Source organism: Aquarana catesbeiana, linkage group LG04, assembly GCF_042186555.1.
Source record: "Aquarana catesbeiana isolate 2022-GZ linkage group LG04, ASM4218655v1, whole genome shotgun sequence".
Lineage (NCBI taxonomy): Eukaryota > Metazoa > Chordata > Amphibia > Anura > Ranidae > Aquarana > Aquarana catesbeiana.
Window position 1 is genome coordinate 568,273,647 of NC_133327.1, and position 12,164 is coordinate 568,285,810.

The 12,164-nt window shown below is 37.5% G+C and overlaps 1 protein-coding gene across 2 annotated transcripts in view; it reads right to left on the reverse strand.

Moving 5' to 3' along the window:
* The window catches only part of ACOXL (acyl-CoA oxidase like), a 513,410-nt gene that overhangs the window by 80,170 nt on the left and 421,076 nt on the right, over positions 1–12,164 (reverse strand). For both annotated transcript variants that reach the window (XM_073628050.1, XM_073628051.1), the window contains exon 18: positions 885–986. In XM_073628050.1, coding sequence (XP_073484151.1) covers positions 885–986 — 102 coding nt within the window. The remainder of the gene's footprint in view (positions 1–884; positions 987–12,164) is intronic.

Sequence of the window (12,164 nt, forward strand, 5' to 3'; positions counted from 1 at the left end):
TCAGAGTGAAGCTGACCTAAAGCTGGCTATAGATGGATCAAAATTACATCAGTTCAGCAGGGACTGGATGAATTTCAATCTATCTATGGCCATTCCAGCTCAAGACAAGTCGATTCAATGTTTGTCCTCTGTTGAATGGAAACGTTGGGGGACTTTAGTTGATCAGCAACTACAGCTGCTTATCAGTGTACTCTGCCATCAGAACACAATGGCACAGCGGGAGGATTCCTCCATCCACCTCACTTGTGTGGATGGGGGAATCTGTTTTTTTTTTTTTTTTTTTTTTTTTTATGGCCACCTCTAGAGTCCCCCCTGGTCAGGTAAAATAATGGGAGTATGTATTTATTTCTTGCACATGCAGAGGGTTTGCTTTAAAATACAGCTAAAGCCAAAACATTTTTTTTTTTGTTTGTTTTGGATACATAGTTACATGGTAGGTGAGGTTGAAAAAAGACACAAGTCCATCAAGTCCAACCTATGTGTGTGTGATTATATGTCAGTATACAGTGTGGAAGGGTTTAGATCTGTCAGGTTATTTTATATTTGTGCCCCTGCTAAGGAGATTTGGCTTGTCTACAGAAAATAACAGGAAATCCACATTTTTACAGTTGTCACTGGAACAGGAGGAAGTCTTCAAGACTGATTTCCACCCAGTTTGGGGAGATTTCCTCTTACTTCTTGTAGCGTATTTAGTGCCAGAAGTGCAGAAATAATTTATTTAACAAGACATAGCCAAACAAAAACTGATGGCAGTCATAATCGTTCCCTACTCTATCCAAAAACAGTAAAAAGATTTTTGGCTTTAGATATACTTTAAATCACAATTATAACATTTCAATGCTCTCATTTTTATAGGTTAAGTAAAAATGTACAGAGTGGCTTACCTGATTTCTGATCTGGTTACTGGTTGCTGGTGTCAGGTATTTCTGTTCCAGGTACCAAGCTCGCTCATTGTAAATCAATTTGGTTCCATATAGCAGGCAGAACTGAAACATAAGACCAAATTAAATGAGAAAATGATTTACATGAATATCCACTTCCAATCTGTTACTAAGAAGACCCTAAGGCTGTCAACTACCCCTAACCCTTACCCCGTAAATGCTGTGAGCAAGCTACCTTTGTGAACCTTAGATAACAGAGCCTATGTTTCTATTTTACACATGCATAACGAATCAAAATTCCGGAGACCCTAAAGGTTCATGCACGTGAGCTATATTCCAGCACCCAGGATCCCCAAGTGTTGCGTACAGCTGCTAGTACAAATATATGACGGCTGTACGTGGGTATACACAATTTTGGACATAAACATGCACGCAGACCTACACCATTGGACACTGCTTCTGAATCCAGAAGCGTGCCTCCGTGCACATACACATGTTTATGCTAGGAGCTGGGTATACCTGTGTACGGTCTATTATTTTAATTCCGTTATGTGGCTCCCAGGATCCAAAAATGCAGCCATATTTTACAATATATGCCCCAATATCCCTTTGTGCATGAGCTGCATAAGCAGAGCAGATACAACATGAAAAGGCTGCTGATTTTGTATACAAGTTGAACAAATGCATTATAATATCCAAATACACCTTGACTTACAATTGCACACACTTATGAAATAATGGAAACCAATGATAACAATACTGTAAATAGATTACTGATCTCTGTATCTCTAAGCACTATGAAGAAATTATTTTTCAAGCTTCACAACAGAAGCACTGGCACCTTGCCAGCCCTTTGAAATAAAAAAAACTGTCAGGTGTTAAACATTTGGCCTTATGCACACTAGGCACTTAGCTCCTGTGCATGGGGCTCTGGTTTTTGTGGGCAGAAGGCCCTCTGTGACAGTCTGACAGCTGCTGCAGCTGTATGGTGCCTCTTGATGTCTGCATATTATGTGCCCAGGGACAAATGTCTTGGAACGCAAGAAGTCTGCATTCCAATTGTTTGTTCTGGGGTGCATACTGTCCTAAAGGTTCATGCAGCTAAGTGCATCATCCATCCCTGTTCAGCCACAGCATCTGTCAGAGTTTGACAGGCTGCTGGCACAAGGGCTGGATGCCACACACAAGGCCTTAGAGCCCAAATGAGACTGACTTTAGAACCTTTGTTGTGGTCTTTGAAATAACTTCACAGTAAAAGCAGTTACAAAGGTAAGTTGTTAAGAATATGTAAATAGTTTAAGTCTGGGTAGAGGTACACTTTAACCTAAAAAAGTATTCTTAGCTAAAAGGTTCAAGATGGAACATTCACACCTTCCCTGTATGTGCAAGTCATGAAATACCTACATGTGTCTTGTGTCCTTGCCATGTTGTTCCCAGTAATAGAGGTTAGTTTCTATTACTTGCCATTGGTAGATGTAAGAGACAGTTATTTGAATCTAGATTTTTAGAGGAAGGTTAGTAACTTCTTTCAGTGTGCCAGGATATTTCAAAATGCAAAGGGTGCTTAACTATGTAATGGATTACTGAAAAAAGCAGGTCTGAAGTTGCATTGTACATGTGTCCAGATAACAAATTGTTTGATAAAGACTTTGAAAGTTGTCTTCTATGAATCACTTGCAAAATCTAATAAAAGGGTATTATTGTTTTGAGTAATTGGACCTTTTCCAGTTTTTTTTTGCTTTTGACTAAATGCTTGTCTTAATATAGGACATCTAATTGAAGCCTAAGTTTAGCTAAAATCAAAAACATAAAAATCAGCACAAGGGACATAACGTACAGATATGCCCCGTACACACGGTCGGATTTTCCGACGGAAAATGTGCGATAGGATCTTGTTGTCGGAAATTCCGACCGTGTGTAGGCTCCATCACACATTTTTCCATCGGATTTTCCGACACACAAAGTTTGAGAGCAGGATATGAAATTTTCCAACAACAAAATCTGTTGTCTGAAATTCCAATCGTGTGTACACAAATCCGATGGACAAAGTGCCACGCATGCTCAGAATAAATAAAGAGATGAAAGCTATTGGCCACTGCCCCGTTTATAGTCCCGACGTACGTGTTTTACGTCACCGCGTTTAGAACGATCGGATTTTCCGACAACTTTGTGTGACCGTGTGTATGCAAGACAAGTTTGAGCCAACATCCGTCGGAAAAAATCCTAGGATTTTGTTGTCGGAATGTCCGAACAAAGTCCGACCGTGTGTACGGCGCATTAGTATGATGTGTCCCTTGTTCTAATTCTTCTTTTAAAAGACATCTTCCTCTGTTTGATTTTAGTTAAACGTAGGCTTTAATAAAATAATGGGAACATTTTCACACGGTTTTTATGATGTCCTGTTAATGGTTTCTGGATAGCACAGACCTCAAAGGTTTTCTAAACAGCTGGGCTGCCCATTTCCTACATGGGTATAGGTTGACTTTTTACTTTACTTTGTTTGTTGACTGGCCATTCTTAACGTGACTCTGTTATTAGAAAAGTGTGGGGGCTTTTATTGCTGAACTCCTCCCAAAAATACTAGTTGCTAGGCTGCACTCTTTTGAGTGACAGACCCAGTATAAACATGATTTAAATGAGTGTCATCATTCATTATCACTGTACTTGTTCCGGGTCAGCAACCGGACAGCACTGAAGCCAAAGCAACAGCATGACAGCCAGGAAACTAGATTCTCAAAAGGAGAATTCAAAATTCAAAAGTAGAATTCAGCAATTGCAGCCTCTTCTAATATAGCATGATACTTTTATCATCACCACTGAAGTATTTTTTCACCTCCTTGATGGAGGGCTTTTGAATCAATGTGTTGCTATGAGAAATGTAATGCTCTATGGGGCAAGGATGGCAAAAGCAGTTTATTTGCACATTTTTTGTATAGTCATGCTAAGAAGGCAGGGCAGATGCTGTGTTAGTCCAACTTCTAAGGCTGAGGATGTTCCTAATGTCTTAGGGGTGCAGGCCTCTCATTCAATTGTAGTTTATTGACCATTTAGTGTGTTAGTTAACATCTGAAGTGGTGAAGGAGAAATGGATGGTGTGATGATCTAACCACGCAACTAGATGGATTTTTTTTTTTACACAGTATCCAGGTTACCTTTCTGTTGGATATGAAATAATCATCTCAATTTGTTCACAGTGTAAAGAGCACCTTTCCAGACCAAGAAAGGCTTTGGGCAACATAGCACCCCTAACTTTGTCACACTGCACCCGATAAAAATTCTGACTCTCCTAAGACAGACAAAGCAAATTTTAGAGTCAGGGAAGCATTATGAAATTTCATTGCTTGGGAGAATTGCTACACTTAAAAATGAAGAATTCTGCTGACAATTATCCCAGCCCACAATCTGCACCTATTACTTACAACACACCTTTCTTCAGTTTATTTGGGGGGATCCTGGTCAAAGGTCCCTAAAATAGTTTTTCAACAAAGACAAAAAGGTGGCCTTTCAGTCCATTATAATTCTAGTTACTATTACGCAGCTGATATTTACCCTCTGCTCCAATATGATCAATATGCTATTGGTCCTACCATCTCAGTGCAAACACGGTGACAACCTCACACTCCAAAAAATGTGGGACAATGTCAAATATTTCAGAAAGCTAGTATCTCCATTTCTCCCTGCTGTGACCAAAGTACAAAACCGAGTTTGTCCTCTGGGGTTTGATTAACCTCTTAGATTCTGCCTCTGGACAAAGTGTGGTCTATGGCAGAGACATGATTTCCTTTCTTTAACCTTTTACAGAAAATTCTCAAACCACCATCATCCAAGATTTTGGTACTTGTAGGTTAAAAGCTACATCACCTACTCTACCTCAAATTCCACCTCTCTTCAACAGCTTACCCTCTTTGAACACTTTTGCTTACGTAAATGCCATCTTTGCAATTTATATGTCTTTATTAGAGGGCCAACATCTCTCCCCTACCTTATGTGAAACAATGGGACTGGGACCTCAATAAACAACTTGACCCACACAATGGGACCCAAATTTAGGACACCCCAGCTCACTGCTTTATTAACTCAGTGGGCACACAAGTCAATTATAAAGTACTCTTGCACTGGTATATAATACCTCATAGGATAGCTAGAATTGTTCTAGGGGCTCCTCCCTGCTGTTTTTAAATATTCACCAACACTAGCATTATTTACATATCTGTATGGCTCTCAAATAGGACGCTATTAAGTTGGTCTTTACCAGCTGACATACATGGTTTTGGGTAGGAAACATCTGGAAGAACCCTTGGGAGGCCCTGTTAAACCTAAAGTCAGAAGGATATAATAACCTACAATTTAAACTTATAACTTCTATCCTGACAGCTGCAAAGCGAAGTTTACAAAGTCATGGATATCAGAAACAACATTAATAACACAGGTTAAGCAAAAAATGCTGTGTTACCTTATAAATGAAAAACTTTCAGCAATATTACATGACTCCATTAACAAATTTAAAAAGATTTAGACACCCCGGATAATACATTATATGCCTCCAGATTGTGATTGATCATTGTTACCTACCTAAATGCTTATGGAATATCTTCCCTGTATTCTTTGTGGATCCCCCTCACCAGTCCCCCCCTCCCCTTTGTCCTCTATTTCCTTCTATACTTTCTGTACTCATAACCTTTTCAAGTTTCATGCAGTCACAAATAATTTCTTAAACGCCAACAATGTCTATTACCCACCCACCCAGGCTTACTGCAACATGTGCACAGGCTGCTTAAACACCTACTTGTGGTGTGAGCATTTCATATATGTAAATGCATAACCACATTACCTTTCCAATCTCTGTACTGAACTGTTATATTTGTTCTTAATTGAAAATGCAACCTACCCTCTATTGTGCCTTCTTGTATTCCTCATAAAAACAAAAAAAAGCAATGCAATGGAAATCTTCTAGGTTTATCTTGAGTATTCTTTTCTTTTGCTTGCTGCTGAAAGTTCTAAAGCATGGAATTGGCTTGAACCAACATGGGAATCTAATCTTCAGTATGGATTTGAAGCAGATTGCCAATGATCTTCTTTGGCAACACAGTACCAAAAAGATGGTTGTTATTACAGCTTGAATAGTGTGGCCTGCCTTTTTATCAAGTTGCGCTTCAAGTATACAAGACAGATCACAAGATTCAACAAGGTCACAAAAAATGACCAGTTGGAGTTTATTGATTTCACATTACAGACTACTGCTGTAATGGAACTTTTATGGATAAAATTTTTTTTTTATGAATTCTTGAACCCTGCTTGCATATTTCTCATATTGTCTTTTCACACTTACATTGTTTTTGCTACTCTACAACATTCACTAATGACACTTGCACTGCATGAAAAACTGCTTTCAAATAATCCAACAAGGAATATTGATTTTAAGCACTTCCTACACAGCCTTTTGTATGTATTTTGGAAAACCCCAAGAGATTAGGTGATCTGGCAGGACAGGCTAGTTGCATGAAATATGCTGAGTATGTACATTTTAGAGTAGAGTTAATTTAGGATTAACATTGAATTCTAAAGGACAGATTTGTATTGGAAAAGTCCTGCTGAGACCATAGATAAGGTAAGAGGGAAAACCTTTTTGGAGCCAACATTAGTTAGATGTTAATTCACCAGCAGCATGGTCAAAAGAAAAGGGTTATTGTTGTCCCTAAAAAAAAAAAAAAAATTGTTTTTTTTTTTGCAATTTGTTTCTACACCAATAAAGATGGTTGGTGTTAAAGGAGCTTTTAAGGAGGTACCTACAGTAAAGCGATTATTGGGGTGAGTGATGTATAAGCATACGTAAAGATTTGCTCAGTGATTATTCTGTATTTTGGTCCTGTTCTCTATAAATATTCACTAAATGTATTCTATTCTCTGTGAACACGTGAATAGTGAAAAGTAGTTGTTAGCAGAGTATTCAGTTGAGTATTGCTACATAAAATATACAGTAATTAATCATGTATCTAAATGATATGTGTTAGAGCCTGTGATGCATTGAGTATCTTATCTGTCTGGAGGATTTCTGATTAAGATAACAGCAACATATATAATTTAAAAGAAACTCTACTTTAATTTTTTTTGTTTTGCTTTTCTTAGAGTGGGACAGGGTCAGAATTTGTCATAGGTTTTCCTTGCTGTCTCTATTGGCGGATTTCTCTTCACTTCCAGCCTCGCTCACCACAGAGGAACTAAGGGAAAATTCCAGATGGGGTGCAATACAATAGGGTTCTATCTTCCCAAAGAAAAATATCCCACTCCTCACAATCACACCTTATTGATGTCATCAGTTTTCAGCAGCACCTATATTTTTGAGCAATTGTTTTCAAAGGATGAAACACTTGAAGGGTAAAATTAGATCCAAAATATCCAATGAGCACCTTGAAAATTCATTGAGAATTGCTACTACATCCATCAAACCAGATATTGATGCATTAGTTTATCAAAAACAGTGTCAAATATGTTGTACTAGTTTTATGTTCTCTTTTGCTTTATAATAAAAAATATTACAAAACAAAGATTTTTATTACTCAGATAGGTACATTATTTATATCAGTGATAGTCAACTTGTGATGTGCCTGACTTTCTGCTTATCAGCTATCCTTATTATTAGTACTTGATTTGATTGTAGCCGTATTAGTGCAATTGTGACAGAGAAAATTGAGTACTGTCCGTGATACTTTTTTTATTTGCACTAACATACAATTTTTCAGGAAAAGCTTTTTTTTTTTTTTTTTTCTTCTTCTTTAACATGCTGCTTAAAAATTTGTGAATCAGTACTGCTTGGACCTTGAAGAAGGGGACATACCCCGAAAGCTTGTCCTGAAAAATTGTATGCTTGTGCAAATGAAAAAAGTATCACGAACAGTACTCAATTTTCTCTTATTTTTAGTGTATTTTATGTGTGGCCCAAGACAATTGCTCTTCTTTTAATGTGGCCCAGGAAGGTCAAAAGGTTGGACATCCCTTCTCTAAAAGATCTGAATGTAATGATTATAATTATAGTTATGCTATGGGTTGGTGGAGTGGAAACACCTCCAGTCACCTTATCTGGGGAAAAACAACTGAAAATGCCTGAAGGAAAATCAAAAAGAACCAATTCCTATTTCTCCTAAGCCTGTTTAGCCGTAGATGTCTTTGGCTGCCTGAAGCAATTAATAGACACAAGTATTGTCACCAGATCCAGATGAAATTTAGAACAAGACCTGGCACTCTAGAAAACGTTGTCTATTACAATAAACGGACAACACAGCTTACAGTAATTAACTCCTAGTGCATATCAGAAGTTTTTTTTTCAGGTACAGATTTCAGATAGATAGCATACTGAGGGCCAGCATATTAATAGACAGAAGCAAAGAAGCATTGACACAAACTAGACGGAAAGTTACATAGTTAGGTTGAAAAAAGTCCATCTAGTTCAACCAATGAAAAAAAATTAAAAAAAGTTCAAGAGTAATAAAATAGAAAGTATTATTTTACCGAAATAATAGTAGATGCTTGGAACTGACTTTTGGCAGAAGTAATAAGTCAATCATCAGTGTCTTCATTTATATATAATTGGTATAAACATAAGCTTACCTTACGACAAAAAAGTTACAAAAATAGGGGCAGACTAGATGGACAGCTTGGCCCCTTTCTGCTGTCAGTCTTCTATGTTTCTATATTTTAGCTGGGATATATATGCTGGCATATGCGATTGGCAGTTACAAGCATGGGACAAAATATCGATTGGTTTTCATTAAAAAGATTTTTTCAAAAAGATTGTAATTATATATTTTGTGCCATTTTCTATACTATTTTTTTAATTACAGCTTTCTACAAAGTGCTAACAGAACTGTGGTATGATTATGTTGTTACTTTGTGGGTGGAAGGTTCACTTTCATAGGGAGAACATTTAACATTATTGTAAAGCTTACATGAAAGTCATTTTTGATGCAACTTTCTCATCTTACATGCCTTCTGTACTTTCAATATTATTTTACATATGTAAAAACATAAAGTCTTCTACTAGTGGCTATCTCTGATTTCAGGCAATTAGTCAGCATCTCCTCTAAATGACTACAGAGAACAATTCCGCAATATGTGTGTGTCAGCTGACAGACTTGCACAGACAGGAATAGAGTCAGTAATTTAGTTGCTGTGCAGCAGTACTAAGCAGGGAGCAAAGTCTGCTGTTTTAATGAGCAAATATTGCTTCTGCCATGTAGACATACTGTATATTTAGTTCCAATAAAAACTAAAATATCATCTTTACCTTCATCTACATGTTCATTATGTAATCTGGCTGTAGGATGCTTTTCTCTGATTTTGGAACTTTAGTTGAGAAGAGGAACTTAAAGCAAACCTGTTGTAAGAAAAATACTGGGGAGGAGGGCTGACAGTTTTGACCATTTTCTAAAATTTCGAGTTTTCTGGCTGTTATACTGATCCACTGCCTTGAATATACTCTGAGACACTGATCTAGAACAAGTATGTGGATGAGGAAAGTCAGAGAAATCTTTATCTATGTGCTTACTATAACTTCAAAAATAATTGAACCCAAAAGATTAACAGGACTTCAATAATTTTCAGGAGTGGTCAGCGGTGGTTCTGTATGCCCTCAGAACAGGTTGGTTAACAGAGGAAGTGCCCTGCACATCACAAATAGCCCTAGCCATATACAGTATATATCATTGGGAACAGTATAGGATATAAGTTTATGTGTACCAAAAACCTACATCATCACATTTTACAAATGTCCAACAGACTACAAGTAAGCAAGCCTTTATTACACTGAATGCATGTTTCAGATATATAGCTTCCACTATGTTTTTTTTTGTTTTACAGGAGTACAATAAACCATAATCTGTTGGTCAGATATAAGTATTTCCAAGAATTATATTCACTGTAGAACTGAGAAGTAAAGACGTATGTCTCATCACATGCTTCATACCAATTACCATGTTTTAGCTACAGACAACAAAAATATTAAAGGTTGAAAAAAGATGTTTTTTTTTTTTTTTATATAACAGTGCACCTAAAAACGGCATACGGCAATCACCAACCCAATTTTCAAGGCCTTGCAAAGTCTGCCTTGACAAAGGAGACATGCGTGCCTTTGAAATATGCAGTGTTTAAAGGAGCTATATCTTACAAGGAGCGCTAGCCTTTCCTCCAGTTAAGTCTCTATCCGCACCACCAACAAAATGCACGCTGGAAGTTTGGAGACAGGAGGTCTGTGTGCATGGTGGATACATATTTTGCTTTAAGCTTTATAGAGACAAACAACGCATTTTAAACAATCACAGATTTTTGATGCAAAGCAGAAGAGCCAAATTTATAAAGGATAATTCTCATTAAAGTTAAATGTCAATAACTATACACTGTGGTTTAAATTTACTCAAACAAAATCATTTTCTTGACTCATGTATCATATAGTAGTAACATTTCAAGGGCAGCATTTTTATTAAAATTAGGAGGCAATTGTATGAAAAATAATTATTGCAGAAACAATGCAAATGTACAACTCCGTTAAATGTTTTAAAAACATATAGATTGAATACAAAAGATGATTAAAGTTAAAAGATACCTTCTATCCAGTGCTGGGCTGTGGTGGCTTTCAATGGTGCACAAATAACACCAATGTGAAATGTATTGCCAATATCAGACTATATTACCAGCAAGTAATGCATCTTCCTTTATGTTGTGGACAGATGACTGAAGTAGGTTGTACAGAGTGGGTTCCATTGAGCCATTCTCAACCACTGAGCGCAATGACATAATTTGTAGTCCTAAAGACCAGAAGTTGTGTCCATAAGTGCATGGCCTCACAGGTAGAGGTTGGGTGATGTTTTGTGTCATTTAATTAGGAAGTGAGGCTGCAGCTAGTAAAAAACTAAAGACAAAATTATTAAAAACAGTTTGAAATAGCTAAAGCTGGGGCAACGAGCTGTATTCTACATGTCATGTCTGTAGAACAACGTGACTGAACAAAAGGAAGACTGTAAAAGGAATTGGCTCTTCCTTCAGCAAATTACCACCATTATGGAGGGCCAATACTACATATAGTAACACAGAGGAAATGAAAAACATACCTATGTATGGAAGCTGTGTCTGCTGAATTTTGTAAATGAGCCTCTACAAATGTACATACTTTGGTGGCTATCATGACCTTGGAAGGGAAGAATGCACTTTTCTCCCATTACTCATCTTTTTATGACACACAGACGAAACAGTAAACCATTGTCTACATATTTCTTTAACGGTACCACACCATTTTTTTTTAAGTAACAAATTTTATTCCAACATATGATAATACATTTTTTTATTTAATTGCCATACAGTGCATCCGGAAAGTATTCACAGTGCTTTATCTTTTCCACATTTTGTTGTTACAGCCTTATTCCAAAATTGATTACATTAATTATTTTAATTCTACAAACAATACCCCATAAAGACAATGTGAAAGAATTTGTTTGAAGTCTTTGCAAATGTATTAAAAATAAAAATGGAAAAAAATCCCATGTACATAAGTATTCACAGCCTTTGCGCAATACTTTGTTGAAGCACCTTTGGCACCAATTACAGCCTCAAGTCTCTTTGAGTATGATGCTACAAGCTTGTCACACCTATTTTTGGGCAGTTTCTCCTATTCTTCTTTGCAGGACCTCTCAAGTTCCATTAGGTTGCATGGGGAGCGTCGGTGCACAGCCATTTTCAGATCTCTCCAGAGATGTTCCATCGGGTTCAAGTCTGGGCTCTGGCTGGACCACTCGACATTCACAGAGTTGTCCCGTAGCCACTCCTTTGTTATCTTGGCTGCGTGCTTAGGGTTGTTGTCCTGTTGGAAGATGAACCTTCGCCCCAGAACGCTCTGGAGCAGGTTTTCATCAAACATGTCTCTGTACATTGCTGCATTCATGTTTCACTCTATCCTGACTAGTCCCATAGTTCCTGCTGCTGAAAAACATCCCCAGAGCATAATGCTGCCATCACCATGCTTCACTCTAGGGATGGTATTGGCCAGGTGATGAGGCCCTTCTCCTCTGATTGCTCAGTTTGTACCCTTCCCCAAATCTGTGCATTGATACAATCCTGTCTCGGAGGTCTACAGCCAATTCTTTATCTTGGCTTGGTTTGTGCTTTGACATGCACTGTTAACTGTGGGACCTTATATAGACAGGTGTGTGCCTTTCCAAATCAACAGAAGTTACCACAGGTGGACTCCAATCAAGTTGTACTTATGAACATGTGATTTTTTTCGTTTTTTAATTTTTA